General features: G+C 41.2%; 2 protein-coding genes across 2 annotated transcripts in view; one reads left to right on the top strand and one right to left on the bottom strand.

Annotated features, from left to right (window-relative positions):
- LOC135711020 (carboxypeptidase N subunit 2-like) overlaps positions 1-17770 on the top strand; it is a 403442-nt gene that overhangs the window by 131154 nt on the left and 254518 nt on the right. The gene's annotated exons all lie outside the window — the stretch shown is intronic.
- Positions 6978-9131, bottom strand: LOC135711037 (uncharacterized). Its single transcript, XM_065233780.1, has 3 exons — positions 8827-9131; positions 8079-8446; positions 6978-7999 (listed from the first exon to the last, which is right to left on the bottom strand). Exons 1-3 carry the CDS (start codon positions 9129-9131, stop codon positions 6978-6980), a joined length of 1695 nt encoding a protein of 564 aa, XP_065089852.1.

The following is a 17770-nucleotide window of genomic DNA, read 5'->3' as shown; positions in this document are numbered from 1 at the left end:
TCGTCCCATCAACATGTTGCACACATTAGAGAAAATTTTAGAACTTGTTGTTAAAGGCCAGCTGTTGGAGTATTTAAATAGTAGTAGTTTGTTGATACCAGAACAATCGGGATATCGGAAAGGTCATTCTTGTGAAACCGCGTTGAATTTGGTATTAGCGAAGTGGAAAAATAACTTGGAGTGTAAAGATACGATTTTTGCTGTTTATTTTTTTTGATCTTAAACGCGCTTTTGAAACAATTTCTAGGCCCTTATTGTTACGATCAATTAAGCGCTTTGGAATTACGAGTACTGCATATAAATGGTTTGAAAGCTATTTGTCTGACAGAACTCAACGGACTGTTTTTAATGATTCTGTTTCCAGTCCCGTGGGGAATACCCTTGTAGTGCCCCAGGGAAGTGTATTAGGGCCCCTGTTATTTATTATGTATATTAATGACTTGCGACGTGTTTTACGATTTTGCGACATTAATCTTTTTGCAGATGATACTGTGTTATTCATTGCAGCTAAGGATTTAGATGATGCCGTTTTACACTTGAATGAAGATTTACGTTCTCTAAGTAGATGGTTGAAGTATAAACAGTTGAAATTTAATACAAGTAAAACTAAATTTATGGTAATTTCGCGGAATCGATTAAATGAGAACGTCTCTGTTGTAAGTGATGATGAGACTATTGATCGCGTTCAGGAGATTAAATATCTTGGCGTGATTATTGATGATACACTTAAGTTCAACTCTCACATTTACAATGTCATCAAGAAAATTGCCAAGAAGTATGGAGTTCTATGTCGATTGAAAAACGATTTAACTAATGCCAGTAAAATACAGCTATACAAATCAATCATCTCTCCTCATCTTGACTTTTGCCCTTCCATTTTATTTCTGGCCAATGCAACACAAATATCGAGATTACAGCGCTTGCAGAATAAAATAATGCGTTTGATTTTGAGATGTAATAGATTCACTTCCTCAACTTTGATGTTAGACGCCTTACAATGGTTGTCGGTGAAGCAAAGAATTGAATATTTGACTATGGTGTTCATTTTTAAAGTAGTTAACGGTTTGCTGCCTCGATATTTGTGTGATATAAAACTAGAAACGCGGTTTAAATAAGAACACCACATTTCTTGACTTGTGCTTCACAAAATTCATTATATTATAAAGGAATAAATGTTTTCAATTCGATGCCTAGACATATCAAACATTTAGCAACACTTACAGAATTTAAAAGACACTGAATTTCACACGTTAAAACTGTCTTTTGAACAGTTATCCAGTGATTTTTTTTTATGAATTGACAAATTATGTATTTTGAAGAAGTTATCTCTAACGGATTATTTTATATGGATAGCTGTCATAACGACTTTTTTTTTAATAATTATTGTAGCCCTGAAAAAACTATTTCTGTTGGCCTCAATGGTGATGCTAGATTTTTAACATTTGATTTAATAGTAGATTAATTAAAAAAAATTAGTCTACAAAGGTTTGAGCCTCGCGCGCGTATTACGGATATAGAGGACTAAATTTAACATTTGAAAAACAAAAATGCAATTTTGAAGCTTATTTAGAAGATACCTTGAGTTAGTAGTAAGTTTCCTGGCAAATGTTGGGAGTTCGTGAGCATTGCTGAAAAGTATGATAGCATTAGACTGCGGGGTTGCAAGTGTAATAGGATGTTTTGTTGATTGTTCATTAACTCTTGATTGCGTGTAATACCTATGAATATTTCAGGTGGACAAAAAGGCGAGCTAAGAGGTGGACGCCTGAGCTTTTCCACATTTATATCGCTGTGAAGCAACTGTAAACTCTAGAGAGAATTTATATCTGTAACTGTAACCAGTTCGATTTTGTTTGCTAACCTGGTTAAAATGTCATATTTAATTATCTTAAAGATAAATCGTCCAGCTCAAACCTTTGTAGGGATAGGAGGTGGGACCATCATCATTATCATCATCACCTCTGAATTGCCCGAAATTTCGACCTATCAAAAAATAATGCGTAATATCAGAGCAGACTTCGACGAAACGGTGGGGCAGTGAAATGCTGGAAAAATAGAAGAAATGCGCTGATTCCATTTCCACTGTGCTAGCGCTGATGGGCTCCATCAAGAGGAAAGTTCGAGATGTCGTTCAAACTGGAGAAATGTAACCATCTAATGCTGTAACTTTAAAGTTTTATTAAAAGTACTGTAAAGTAACCATTAATAGAGTTTTAAACTTATTGAATCACGAATTACAGGTCTTTTTGAACGTACCAATTTACTTTTAGTCAACCTTTGCAAAACACGAATGAACAAATCACTTAAGAAATTATATTCTATGTTTCTGTCTTTCTTTATTCTTTCGTTAATAAGTGCATAATATGTTTTGATTTAAATTGGACCGACAAAATAAAATTTAAGTGGAAGCATTAAGGCTTAATTCCTTATCCTTGTACGTTTGTATAAACGGCCAGTCATATTGAACTTTGTCTTACGTCTTGCCAATTTTCATATTCAATTCAAATGGAATACAAGTTACTAGATGACAGCTTAACGTTACAAAATAAGGAAGAATCATAATTATTAAAATGTAATTGCTAGTGTTCTGTTGTTCTACAAAATTAATATATTTTATAGTTGTTGTGTATCATCATTGAGAATTTAAAAATATAATTTATTTTACTTGGCACAAACTTAAAAATAACCCATGTTTTAAAGCTGTATCTAAATGAGCATGAAAAATGTTGTAAACGACTTTTATGAGCATTAATATAAAATATTGTAAAACATTTTTGTTACTTCATAAATTTTGCTATGTTGCTTACAAATAGATCATCATATTTACCGAAAAAAAACATCCAGCTAAGTAGACAAACAAAAACGTTATGACCTTAAGTGTGTGTCCGTTTTATAAAGTTTCTTGGTGGTGCACCACGGTTGCACTCTGCCTTAACAGGCATATTTTTTACACTGTAATTGATTAACCCTAATAAACATTTATCCTATCAATGGTCCGGCCTAAAAAATTTCACTAAGCATGATTTTTCCTTTCTTATCTTTCAGGTATGACCCATTTGTAATATCAAAACGCTCAGTAAGTACAGCTAGTCCCTCCCATATTACATCACACAGTAATATGCCTCTTGGTTCCAATAACCTTCCAAACCATAACACACTTGTCGCTCATTATAAACAAATTTGGTGCTAATAGCCAAACTGCCGCCACCGGCAAGACACTGTTCACTGTTCACTGTTCACTTTGTCACCAACGTATTTCAATTTCCCGGTTCGTTGACGTGCCGATCCTCCCGCATGAACGAACCAGTCACTCGCACTCGTTTAATAATTTAATCGAGGACCGCATGCCATACATCAGCCTTCAGTTTTAAAACGCTGTACTGGATCAGTTTTTTTGTTTTGTCCCTCGTGCTTCCAACCAAGGGAGGGTTTTGTGGTGTGGTTGGCCCTTTATTACAAATTCAGCCGGCTGTCAAAATCACATAAATCAAATTTAATATCTTAATATGTGTGTATGCTGCTTATGGTCTGTAACGTACGTTTAAAGGCAATGCCGGCAGTGTGGGATGATGATGATGGCGATGGCTGAAACAAGTTAGGGCGGAAAAAAAAACTCATAACAACCACTACGCTGATGGCTGCCTTGGGAATTCATCCCCACATTCTCCGGCCGATGGTGGTGGCACGAAACATATGCTTCTACGCCATCGAGCTAGTTTCCCAAACTGCTTGGGAAAATAGTCGACTGTAGAAGGCACAGCTCACAGGAAACGTGTAATAGAGGAGACCGCAAAATCCCCAAAAGAGGAGACCTTCTCACAAACACTCATCTGGATTTGATAATCTTCATTACGGGGGTGTTTGTGACAGAGCCGGGTCGGATAAAAAAAACTGGGTTTCATGGAATTTTACGGCTTGCATCAAGCGTACGGTTCAGAAATTTCATTTTTTTTAAACCATGCAATCATACCACTAATAGAAACTCATTTGTAACCCTAGATCCCACCCCGGCCGAAAACACCACCAAACGGAAGACCTCTTTAGAACGTACATATATCCCCATGAAAATTCACTCAAGTCAAACTTTTGCAGCACATTAAAGTTCTCGCACTTGGGTTACTGGAAACAGCCAACAAAACTGTATCAAAACTGATGTTACTGATTTTGATACCACGAGCTAGGTGGCGGCGCGGTGGCAGCTGGCTCGGTGGTGGAGGGGAAGACCCATCAAGACGATAAATTGCTTATTTATGCCGCCGGGAAAGCCATGACATGCATGAGATAAAAATGAAAAATTATTGTTTTTAATCTCACTCTCACTTGTTTTTGGCAGTTTTTTGTTATGGCGGTGGCGGCAGCTCGATGGGGGGAAGGGGAACTCGTCTCATGCGAGTTGTAAATGTATAGTAGATGTGTGGTCTGTTTTTTGTGCCCATGTACGGATCTAATTAAAATGATAACAAAGTCGTGTTGGGATTTGTGGAAAATTGAGACAAAAGTGTCAAATAAGGAATTGAGATGGCTATGGAGAAACTGACAGGAGGTGGAGGGTTTTTTTTTCTATCGTGGAAGAGAGGAAGTTTGAACAGGCTAATAATCGCATCCAATGATACGGGTTAGATTTAGAAAAAGGGAAAGTTTGACAAGCGTGGTGGGGGATCTAACATATTTGGGAAGTTTTCGGAATGAGTTGTTTGGAGGAAAATATAATCTCTGGCTAGAGATGAATCAAACATGGCTCTGAAATGACCCTCTCACATTGTTGTGTTTAAAAATGTACTGTTATGACAAGAGCTGTCAAGAACGTGGCATAAAATCATTATACTCCAAAGATTTCTATTGTGCAACAGCACGATCATGTAAAACAGATTCAATGACTTTCACTGCACACATTGTTCAACTCAGTGATGGCATAATCATTAGAAAATTGATATTTTTCCACTCTCATACGCTATCAATATGCTGATGGAGCAAAATATCATGCTTGATATTGATTTTACAAGCTCCTTTGATAATGCGAGACTATTCACAACGTGTAAAGTTGAAGCTGGGAGTTGAATCTACGCAAAAATCATTCCGTTGCACCTCGTTTTATTAGAAAGGGAAGGTATAATATTGCTATCTCTTTTTTCTCTTCACCGAGGGCAGAAACGAAGCGACTGCTACCAGCCGTTATGGAAGTTTCGGATGCGTTCGGGTGTAAAGCAAAAATCATGAAACTCAATCTCACCACAGTTGCAATATCAACAGCAGCTGTTTGCTAGTTGATTTATGTCTACGAAAATCAAGCGTGATCTTATTCTTTTGTGAGATTTGATTTTTTGATATTTTCTCAACACTGGTTCAACTAGATACTAAAAGTTGCTTCTAAGCAACATTTATTAGAGCATTTGACAGGCAGGTTAACAGCTTCACAACAATCAGTGCTTGCAGATATGTTTGTTATGCATTTATTCAATTATTGTAAAGCCGTTTTACAATGCCAAATAAATTTTGAGGAGGTTGTTGTTTAATGGCTTATAAAACTTTGTCTCAGCACTTGCGTGAATTGGGTTATAAATACCGCGATAAATACCAACCACAACTTTGTTGCTAAAAATAGCACATGCGATAGGTACGTTTGTATGACCACAGAGCAATGCGACTGCAAGAAAGTCACTCACGACGAGCTCAATATATTACTCTCATATGATCAAAATATGTAATCAAGAATAGAGCAGATAGAAACAGAAGCGGGCGGCAATACAGAATCATGAGTTTGGATCTTGCTTCGAGAAACACTCGGCGGAGTAGAGGTAAATTGTGTATAGGTGTTATTAATAAATGCAAACATTAAGTTAAAACATGTTTGATATAATCAACAATTTAATTCCTAGATAATTTTATCAATGCAGTCAATTAATCATTAGGGTGATTAACTGAAAGAATATCAACCATTCCGGCATCATCACAGAATGCGAATTGTGGCATAACTACATCTTTTTTCAATGTGCACAAATAAATGAGATTAATAAAAAAAAATTACAAGCCCTTATTTTGGCGCTCCACGACAATTGTTAAGCTAATTTTAATCTATGGATATTATGAGTGCTCACAGAACGCATAATAAACCGTGGTAAGTTTAAATGCGGGGTAAGTTGAAATGGAAGCTGTTACTATATGCGGAAACGAGTTATAAACTTAAACGCATCCTTTGACTGTCAAATCAGGTAGGAACAATCTAGAAGTAATAAATACACATAATTATCATTGGTACCGTAATAGATTTGAATTTGGTAAAATAAAATTGGCAAAGTTACAGCCTTAAACGTGAGTTTCCATTTTCCAAACTTCGTATAAACAGTTCATTTTTAAACACAACAATGCAGGAATGTTAAGAGTGTGTTTTGTTTAAAAAGTTTTTAGTACACACACTTGTATTTATAACACTATCTAAAGATTCAAACTTGGCACGAATTATATACCGCAGACATCGGTTGATGAAGACTTGCAGCTTTTGAGTGTTCTCCGCTGATACACACCACGTTTCGCTGGCGTATAACAACACAGATTTCACGTTTGAGTTGAAAATTCGGATTTTGGTGCGTTGACTTATCTGGTTGGATCTCCATACGTTTCGTAAACTCGCAAAGGCAGCCCTAGCTTTCTTGATTCGTGCACCTATGTCGCTCTTGGTCCCGCCGTCCGACGCTATTTGGCTGCCAAGATATTGGAAACTTTCGACCTTCTCCACTGCTTGCCCCGCTACCGTAAAGTTGGAAGGGTTGCCTGTGTTGATATCCAACGATTTGGTCTTGTTGACGTTGATGGTGAGACCCGCCGCAGGGGAGCGTTCGGCTATGTCATTGAGCTCGCTCTGCATATCAGAGCGCCGTTGTGCTAGTAGAGCAACATCATCAGCCAAATCGAAGTCGTTGAGATGCTCCATGGTTGTTGCCGGAATGAAACCCCTCGCACTAACTTTCGATAGCAGTATATTATATCAGCTTCAAAGCTGTAAATGCATCCTCCGCCGGGTGCATCTTGCCATCGACCAAGACTGCACGGATCTCTCCAACATCCAGCAAGGCAATCTTTGTTACCGGTCTCCACATAATACCTCCTTTGGTCCGCACGATAGCTTGACGTACTCTTCCATCAGTTCCTCGAATAGCTTGCTCCACTCGTCCCCTGGTCCACTCGCTTCGTCTTCCATCATCGGTGATGAGGACCAAATCACCAATCCTGATTTCCCTCGCTACTTCTTCGAACCACTTCGGCTGCCGACGAATGACTGGCAGATATTCTTTCAGCCATCGTTTCCAGAAGATATCCAGTTGCTGTTGGATATCCACCCACGTTTTCTGTAGATTCTGCTGCTGATAGCGAATGTTCCGGCTTGGTTCCGTGACTCCGCTTGAACTCCCGAGCAAGAAATGGTTCGGAGTCAGGGCTTCGGATTCATCCGAGTCTAACGGCAAGTACGTCAAAGGCCTAGAATTCACTACGCTCTCAGCCTCCACAACCAAAGTCCCAAGTCCTTCCTCGTCAAGTTTCCCATCCCCGTAAGCTTCACCCATCGCGGCCTTTACTGACTGTACCATCCTTTCCCAGGCGCCGCCCATGTGTGGGGCACCTGGCGGTATGAAGATCCATTCACACTTCGAGCTGGTGAATGTTGCGGATAGCCCCTGCTCGATTTGTTCCCGCAGAAGTCGTTCGGTGCCTTGAAAGTTGGTCCCATTATCGCTGTGTATCTCTACTGGTGCTCCTCGACGGCCGATGAACCTTCGTACGGCGGAAACGCATGACGAAGTAGTCAGGCTGTGCACGACTTCAAGATGGACTGCGCGCACGGTGAGACAAGTGAAAAGTGCGATCCACCTCTTCACGCTCGCTCTTCCTTGCTTCACCAACAACGGACCGAAATAGTCCAATCCGACGAAACTGAATGGACGGCTGCAGACTGCAAGACGAGCTGCTGGAAGTGGAGCCATCGGAGGAATGTACGGCCGAGGCTCTGCGAAGTTTACAGTACCAACACTCAAGGCTGCATTTTCACACTATGGTTCGCAGCCGAGGAATTTCAAAATGCTGACGGATCTCATTGACTACGGTTTCCGGGTTAGCATGCTTATACTTCCGGTGGTACATATCTACCACGAGTGTAGTCACTTCACTCCTTCTGGGAAGAATCACAGGATGCCGGAGATTGTACGACGCATGTTTGGCTGCTCCAATGCGCCCACTCTGTCGCATAACTCCGTATTCATCCAGCATAGGTACCAGTTGATACACCGAACTGCTTTTTGGAATCGGTTGCGCATCACCTTCCCCAGCAGACTTGTTCTTCGTGAGAATCGACATCTCGTCCGGAAACGTTTTCCACTGCACCTGCTTTATGATTACCACTTCCGCCGCCTGCAGCTCTTCCTGATGCAACTCGCCAGAAATGTTGCGTTGCTTTCTGTTGATGTTGTTAGTGAAACGCAGCAAATAAGCTACTGTGCGATGTAGCCTTTCCCATTTCGCGAACCTTTCGAATTGAATAACGGACTCATACGGAATGTGGAATAGAACAGAAGGTCGTATTTCCTCCGTCTCGACGGTAGATAACTCTGGGCACTGGTATCGGAGTGTGGTAGTTGAACGCCGGAAACGAGTGGCGAGGCAGCTGGTGCTGGATTTCCTCCCACCGCGCCTTCTTCCGTACCGTCACGGGACTCTTCTAACCATTGCCGCACCCGTCGATTATGTGCATGACGACTAACCTGACTTCGGTTCTCTTCAGCTGCTCTAGCCTTATCGAGCAGCTTTTGTTGCTGCTCCAAAAACTTTATCTGCTACTTCAAATTTGCCTGCTGCTGTTCAATGTCCTGCTGCCGTTTCAGTCGTTCAAGATCGCGAGCGACAGTCGATCCACTTTTACTCGATTTACTGCTTTTTGCCGATACACTGGGGGCGGCTTCGCACTTGGTACACATCCATGCTCGTTCACTAACCGATGAATCGACGCCGGCACACGCAAAGTGCCACCAGGAATCACAAGCGTCACATTGAACGAAGTTACCCGGCAAATCAGACTTGTTGCACGCCACACAACTAACCTCATTTTCTCTCGGCGTTGGCGGAGGGTCCGGGGGGTTTGGCATCGTTAAAGATAAATTCTTTGAAGAATTGTTGCCGGAATGAAACCCCTCGCACTAACTTTCGATAGCAGTATATTATATCAGCTTCAAAGCTGTAAATCATAGGATTAGTTTGAAATTATAGTCATACATTGCGGATAATTCAATCTTACAATTTAGTGCATTACTTCAATTTTAAGGTTAGTAACCTTCACAACATTAGCTTTGTCCACGAACAGTGTGTTTCAAATTCTAGAATAACAAATTATAGTTAGTTCACTACACTTTTATAGTTTAATACTAGGCAATCATATGCATTCTTACAATGTTCAGTACTCTTAGGTAGAAATCAATTAATTTAATAAATTTACAGTCACTCCACTATATATCAAGTCACGGTGGATGCTCATATAAGTTGTGGTGATGTGTCCGTTTGACAGATCGATCGTCCCTCAGCCTGGCTGATCATCGGTGACAGCGCATGACGTTTTTGTTGGACGCGTCGCCTCGAGCCATCGGGTTACCAGTATCACCATCCCTGTGGTAGATCGGTAGACTTGCGGCAACAATGGTGATAGGCTGCCAAAGCAGCCCACGGTTTGGTACACGGTCAATTGGACCTACCATGATCTCGTCGATTACGATGAGAAACAGTAGCGGTGATAGTATACAAGGCACAAGGCTCCGTTATGCAGAACTCTGCACGTGAAAGCCTCATACTGCGCTTCGATGAGGTTGACGATTTTATCCGGGACTCCCTTGCGTCTCAGGGCGCCCCACAGATTCTCGTGATTGAGACGGTCGAAAGCTTTTTCGTAGTCAATGAATACCAAATAAAGGGACTCTTGGAATTCATTGACCTGCTCCAGGATGATGCAGAGCGTGACAATATGGTCCACACAAGATCTTCTGGCACGGAATCCTGCCTGCTGCCGTCGGAGAGTCGCGTCGATCTTCTCCTGTATCCGATTCAGGATAACATTGCACAGAACTTTGAGAACAATACACAGTAACGTGATGCCTCGCCAATTGTCGCACACAGTCAGATCCCCCTTCTTTGGGACCTTCACTAAGATGCCCTGCATCCAGTCGGCCGGAAAAGTCGCGGTGTCCCAGATATTACAGAATAGTTGATGCAACATTTGAGCGGATAGCATGGGGTCAGCTTTGAGCATCTCTGCTGATATGCGATCGACCTCTGGAGCCTTGTTGGATTTCATGCTTCGGATAGCTGCTTCAATCTCCTGCAGTGATAGGGCCTCGGAATTGACGCGAGTGATGCACCGCACCCTAGGCGGATCATGCCGAGATGTTGATGGCTGAATGGCCGTCGAAACTTGAAGAAGTTGTTCGAAGTGCTCAAACCAGCGTTTCAGCTGGTCAGTGGGGTCGGTAAGCAATTGTCCATTCGTGTCCTTCACTGGCATCCTCGGGTTCATCCTTGCTCCACTCAGGCGTCGTGAGATATCGTAGAGGAGGCGTATATCGCCAGTGTTTGCGGCTTTCTCCCCTTCGTCGGCCAGGGAGTTCACCCACGCTCGCTTGTCCCGTCTGCAAGAGCGCTTGACTTCTTTCTCTAGAACCGAGTACCGTTGACGGGCTTCGTTCTTGGCTCCTCTGGTTCTCGCCCGCTCTATCGCGGCTTTTGCTTCTCTACGCTCCTCAATCTTCCGCTAGGTTTCATCTGTGATCCACTCTTTCCTCTGGGCGCGCAGCTCACCCAAGTTGTTCTCGCTTGTTTCTATAAAGGCATTCTTGATGGCCGTCCATTGTTTTTCTACGCTGCCACCTTCTGGAACGTCCACAGCTCGAGACTCAAGTTCAAAAGACCTTTTTACCGCTGGATTTTCAAGTCGGCGTGTGTTGAACCACCGCCCGAGTCTCTCCTCCCGTCGCTGGATCCGCGCCAAGATTCGAATTTGGTAAAACAAAAATGTCAAATTTATGAAAGGTTAAACATTTTTTCTTTAAATTTAGAATTCCACGTAAAACTCATACTTGGTGCAGAATTAGACAGATATTGAATTATGTTAATGATTCAGGAATTCAGTAATGAAGAGAATAGTGTAAAGGGATCCAAAATTGGTTAAGTAAAAATCCAACTTCAAGACGTTTGCGCCACGACGAGATGAACTAGCCAACGAGTTAAAAATCTCGCTAATAATGCTTTAAAAAAACGTTAGTGCCACATCAAAATTTAAATATTTTTGCGTCACTTTCGATGAAATTTCTTTCGAAGCCATTTTGAATCAGAAAAACGAACGAATTTCAGGTTTCATGAACATTTGAATAATAATCCGCACCCTAATGTACAGTGGTTCGCGGAATGAAAAATTTCTCGGCTTCCCTAGATATAGAGTATGAATGTACTTGCCACAAAATTATACTAATGCAAAAATGGTATAGGCATCGAATGCTCTCAATTAATAACTGTGGAAGAGCATCTAGCCCACTAAGTTGAGAGCACTCGATAAGCTAATATGCGATTAGCAAAAAGCTTGAAACGTGAAGAAGAAGAAGATGGAGAAAAAGAAAAAGAAGACGACGAAGAAGAAGAATACGAAGAAGAAGAAGAATGCGAAGAAGAAGTAGAAGAAAAAATGCACAGTGGTGCAGGATTTGAAATTAGGAGGAAATAAATCATTTAACCCATACATTAATACACTACCAGCACAATATCTTCTAACGGGTGTTAACGCCAAACGCCTCTTATAGGACATTTTCATATTTTCGTAAATCAGCTTCAGTTTTTGCCGTGCATTAGTCTGGTAGGAAAGACTTTGGAATAATCTTTCCATGTCCGCAAGGTATTGATTAAACCATTCATTACCTTTTTGTTTGCGTTCCCTGATTGCATCCTCAATTGTATTATCCTTATTTGAATTTTCAAAATAATGTTGAGGTAATGTACCAAGTGATCCCAGTTTGAAATTTTTCATAATATGTAAAATACCATTTTCATGCCTATCCCGCAAAAAGCAAGTACGACTGCTGCAACAACTGTTCCTTCGTAACGCGATTAGCATTGGCCAAAATTGTTATTTGTCTGACGAAATCTGAGACAGTTAAAGGTCTAGAATCGTCACTAAGTTGAACTTGCCATTTTTCAATCTTTGTTCTCAAACCCACATTCATATATTGCTGATGAATTTGGTTGTTTGGTGGAAATTGAGGATTTTGGTTATTTGGTGGAAATTGATGAATGTTCGAATTGCTTGAACCACTATTATTTCCAACAGGAAATTGTCTGTTTGATGACTCATTCGCTAGAGGTATGTTATTTACTGGTTGAGAAGTTATGGGGTCCTCCGGACGTGGTACATTGTTAGTAGCAGATCGCCGCGACGGAAGCGTTGGAGTCGGCATTTGATCCATTTCGTTGAAATAGTCTACGACGGATTCTTTAATAAGCACCCTAACTAGAGATCTTATTTCATCTGTAAAATTATCTTGACCTTAGGGAGATTGACCGTTTCGTTGCTGATTTGCTTCCGTTACGTTTCGCATCGAATCTCGGAATCGTATTTCATCTAATGTTCGCGTAAATGAATCCATGTTCAACGGAATACTATTCGGATCTTGGTGTGAACTGTATCTGAAAATATTTTACATCGGTGCTCTACTATCACTATTACTAACCGGTACCGTATTTCCAACTGGCGTGTTTGAAACATTTGTGTTTTTGCTTGTATTAGAAACCGGAAATTCAAATCGGGAGGTTCGCGGAATATGTACGGATGCTTGTCTTCTGTTCGGTGAATCAGCCCATCGCGGTATTCTTGTGGATTGATTCTCCGTAGCTGAGCCCCTAGGCGGCCAAGTTGTGGAACTAGATAACGGGGCGTTTACAGAATGTTACTCGCGTGGTACCCGAGGGCGTGCACCGTATTGAAATTGCTGTTGAGAAGTTGGTTCAACTATCGCGTTTGGTTCCCGACGGTTGTTTGGTTCAATAATCGTCTCTAGGTTTACAGATAATTGAATTGAGTCGGTGGATTCATTTCCCTGATTCTCGAAGTTTTTCTCGCGGCGGCCACATTATCCAATTCAAGGAGATTTGCAGACAAACGGTATGGAGCACATGCTGTATTAAATAAATTTTTTTGTATTGGGAACCCTACTGGGGGGAAATTTGCGAAACTACTCGTATTAAAATTGACTCTCGACGGATCAGTGATAAAAAAGTTTCCATCACGTATTACGATGTTCGATGGCAATTGATTTTATGGTTGTAAGATCTTGATTTTCTGAATAGTTGGCACAAGGGTTAGGTGGTGATCTAAACGCGAAATACTGACTTAGTATCATTTCAACGTCAGTTCGCATTTTCAATTTAATTTGCAAAGATCCTTCAACCGGCGAATTGGCCCGAAAAATGCGATTTCTCAAATGGATCAATCTTGATCGCGCTTTACTTGTAACACGAATTGAAACTGAATTCGTGAGCTCTGCAATCTTAGGCGAAATTAATGGAATTTCCTCCTCAATCTTCAGGTGTGTTTTATACGTTGGATTATTTACTCTATCGTGTTTTAACCAATGGCGCAAATCCCTTCGAAGTTGACCAAACGGAGTATTTTCCGTTATTACTTGTCCTCTTAGTTCCAACTCGTAAACGGGTTCATCATCTTCTAAATCATCTGCTTTATAGTCATACATTGTGTATTCTTGTTAAATACTATTATTCTTATTATTTAATTATAACGATACTTTTTCGAAATACTAAGAGAAATAGGACAGAAATAATAAAAAGGGGAGTATATATAGTGTTAAATGTAACCAAAATTTAATAAGTAACTTTATCAAAAAAAAAAAATAAAAAATAACCCAAAAAACTCCTCTATTTACAAAGGAAAGAAATAAGATTTTCAATTTTCTAAAAAAAAAAATATTTTTAACCCTCCAATTAGGAGGCTCAAAAGAAGATTATAACAACTAAGTTAAAATTGAAGTTTACAATCCGGTAGTTGGGCGCCAAATGTAACAGTAGGGTAGATGGCAAGGCGGAAGTAGCAGAAAACAGCAGATGAATTCACTAAACCATAGTTATTTTTACAGCAGAATGTTTTCGAACTATGTCCGCAAAATCGGCAAGCTCCTCAACGAACTACCTTTTCGAAAACCCTTTCGCTTAAGTGCCAATACGATAAATCGTACTGCGAGAGGGCGTGTTCAAATGCCGTACCCGGCTAGTCCTCTCAGGGCAGGTCAGGTAAGAACTACCAAAAACTACCGGCAAAAACCCAAACGCGAACAAAACCAAAATCTCCTGATATAGGCTAGATTCTTCCACAGATCACAAGAAAATGTGAAACAAGGACTAAACTTTGACACTCAATTTATTCTGAGGGTTTTTGTCCTAAGGTCCTAAACGTGCACGTTTTTTTTAATATAAAATTGGCTCGATCTAACCTAGTCTTTACTGCTGCAGTTACCGTTGCCGACGGTGCTCGCTGTTGACGCCGCGATCGCTGAAGTAGATGGTGTCACTCGATGAAACACGTGGGCCTAGTTCGACTTGGTCGCCGCCAAGGAACTACTCAGAGCAACCACGTTTCAAGCGCTAGTCTGGGAGCGCAGTCGACGGTGCTGTTATCGACGCCGTTCACTATCGTCGTTACACGGCCGGTCGATGATGACGGTGAAACAACTCCACTCGTGGGCCTAGTTCGATTTGGTCACCGCCAAGGAATTACTCGGAGCCACACTTCTCCTTCAAAGAGCTGCAATTTGCATTGTGATACAGCACCCACAACATAGCCGGCCCAGACGAAATAGGTTATCCCCTTTAAAAAGTATTCGTTATCCCTTTTGAAAAAACGATACGCATCTTGGGCGTTCTAGTTGAGCGACACTTGATTTTCACACAACACTTCCAGAGCATTAAGGCTAGTTGCAAGACCCGCATAAACCTTATCCGAACAATGCCACACCGCACCAACAACCGAGCTATCCGGCTGTATGTAGCCAAGGCAATTATCGCCGTCTACTCTACTAGCTCCAGGCCGCTCACCGCTATGGCCAAAGACGCCGGCCGACCCAGCCTGTGTTGAAATCGGGGTACTTCCCTTCCGAATCGACCATGCAGTCGTGATCAAAGCGGCTGGCTTCTTGGCAAAAACATCGGTTGACGAACGGATCTATCTCCTTGAGGAGGGGAATAGCGTCCTCCGTGCAGCAGCCAACACCGACCTCGCCCCAATAGCCAAGAGCCACTGTATGGGAGGAAAAAGTTGGCAATCGAGACCCTTAAACATCAAAAGCCAGATTAAGGACCAGTTTAGGGCAGCAAACAACTCGGCGACACCCAGACATTCCGTTGCGGAGATGCTAAATTCCGGGTAGCCCAGGCATGCGCATAGTTTTACGAACGGGTCCAAATCGCACACCGGAGTTGGGATAGGCATCGTGGGAAAGATCTCGTCAACGGGCTTGAGTCTACCGCCACACTACTCGATTTTTTTCTGCAGAGGCAGAAGCAGCGATCACACCATCCGGCCGATCAGTCCTAATCCTTACAGATTCATACAGCGTAATCTCTGCTCTCCAGTCCAACATGCCCACTCATCCGTGGATTCAGGGGATCATGCTTGGCATGCACAGTTGTACACACCAACTGCTCATTTGGTAATAGCTTTTCACACAGATGTTGAAATTTATTTTTCTTTAAAGTTATTAATAGATTAGGCTCATAGTTTACTATAGATATGCGAAGCCTAACATTTGAATCAACACTAATAAAATTTAACAGTTAAATTCCGAAATGTGTAGTGAGCATTTCTAACCTCATTTTTGCAACGCAAAAACAAATACAGTTTACTACTAGCATTTAAATCTACTTTTGTTTACATATCTATAACAAGCTTACACTCTATTCTATCTACTGCTTCAAAAAGAACTATGTTCCGTTAACTGTGTGCAAAGTTATTAGCAAATGAGCGGTTCGTGACCAAAACTGTGTATGCCAAGCATGCAGGGGATCATCAGATATGCCTTCGTTTGGGTTTCGGGGCATTGTGGCATCACTGGCAACTCCGTCGCTGACGACTGGCCGTGGCGGGACCATCCGATGCCAGGTACACTGATGAAGTTTCCCTTCCGAACGTCAAGCGATGGGTCGAAACCTCCAGGCTAGGTGGTAACAAGAATGGTTGGAAAACCAAGGACCGCTTGTTAGGAAGATCAAGGAGAGAATGCGTCCAGGGAAGGACCTTGGGAACCTAAAGTAGCAACGAGTCACCTCCAGGCTTCGCACAAGTCACATCCGGCTCTCACACGATTTTGGCGGAGGAGCCTTCCGCAAGACCTGCGTCGTCTTTAATATTCCAGCCACCGTCGAGCACATCCTCTACGTGTGTCAAAAGTACGAGCTCGTGCGGCAGCTCAACGGCCTTTCGGGGAATATCGGCGACAACCTGGGCGACGAACCTTCGATCCTGGCTACCGTGATCTCCTTCCTGAATGACGCTGGATTATTTTTTAACGTTTGATTCCTTCCTTTCGGCCGGCGAGGCATCTCGCCCGGACGGTAGTGAGCAAAATAGCTTCAAAGAAGTTTGCCAAATATTATGACGGTGTATTCAAAACCATTAAATATTGTTGATGATGGTCCCACAAAGGTTTGAGCTGGACGATTTATCTTTCAGATAATTAAATATGACATTTTAACCAGGTTAGCAAACAAAATCGAACTGGTTACAGTAACAGATATAAATTCTCTCTATAGTTTACAGGTGCTTCACAGCGATATAAATGTGGAAAAGCTCAGGCGCCCACCTCTTAGCTCGCCTTTTTGTCCACCTAAAATATTCATAAGTATTACAAGCAATCAAGAGTTAATGAACAATCAACAAAGCATCTTATTACACTAGTAACACCGCAATCTGATGCTATCATAATTTTCAGCAATGTCAGGAATGTTCACGAACCCCCAACATTTACTAGAAAACTTACTACTAACTCAAGGTATCTTCCAAATAAGCTTCAAAATTGCATTTTTTTTTTATCAAATTTTAAATTCAGTCCTCTATATCCGTAATACGCGCGCGAGGCTCAAACCTTTGTAGACTACTATTTTTTTTGCTACTACTATTAAATCAAATATCAAAAATCCATCATCACCATCGTAGAAGATTTTGTATCCCGGTTTTGTAACTCTTTATTTCTCGTGGTGATGTTGGAGAGGGAGGAAGTTATAAAATCCCTTTGAAGAAAAATATTAATAACAATATAAGATTAAGTTTTTCCAGGTTCAATATTGAGGGCTCTACCCTAAATTGCATACCATAAATATGTTTCATGGTGGTTAGCATTTTTGTTTTAACTAGTTTATAAAGTCAAGTGCGATTGCAAATTATCAAGCAATTTACTTGCGTTTAGTGTTCTTCTGTGATTTTTGTCCGTACTAGCATCAACACTCCGTACTATTGGGTTTAGTTAATCACTGTAAAGTTTATCGAGATATAAGGTTAGGAATTTATGTTGTACTTTTACCTTCACTTTTACCTCTTATTTTTGTGTATATAATAGGATTAATCGATGAAATTAAGTAGCACTCCGTCTGCACTGCTTTAAATGGAATTCTTAGCAAAAATTAAGTGGAATAAACAAATTTTTCCTTGATCGTTTCACAATCTTGCCTACGCACTAGCACGATTTAGAAA

Source organism: Ochlerotatus camptorhynchus, unplaced genomic scaffold (assembly GCF_037179485.1).
Source record: "Ochlerotatus camptorhynchus isolate MF236.1 unplaced genomic scaffold, CSIRO-AGI_Acam_v1.1 ptg000416l, whole genome shotgun sequence".
NCBI classification, from domain to species: domain Eukaryota; kingdom Metazoa; phylum Arthropoda; class Insecta; order Diptera; family Culicidae; genus Ochlerotatus; species Ochlerotatus camptorhynchus.
The sequence above is the reverse complement of the archived record's forward strand: the minus strand, read 5'-3'. Positions and strand labels throughout refer to the sequence as shown.

What these genes read in the sequence shown, in the direction of transcription:
- LOC135711037 (XM_065233780.1), bottom strand. Translation starts at nt 9,131, where the DNA reads ATGCCAAACCCCCCGGACCCTCCGCCAACGCCGAGAGAAAATGAGGTT. An exon ending in CAGCAGCAGGCAAATTTGAA is followed by an intron (nt 8,447 to 8,826) that starts GTAGCAGATAAA and finishes CAACATCAACAG; the next exon opens with AAAGCAACGCAACATTTCTG. An exon ending in AACCGTAGTCAATGAGATCC is followed by an intron (nt 8,000 to 8,078) that starts GTCAGCATTTTG and finishes TAAACTTCGCAG; the next exon opens with AGCCTCGGCCGTACATTCCT.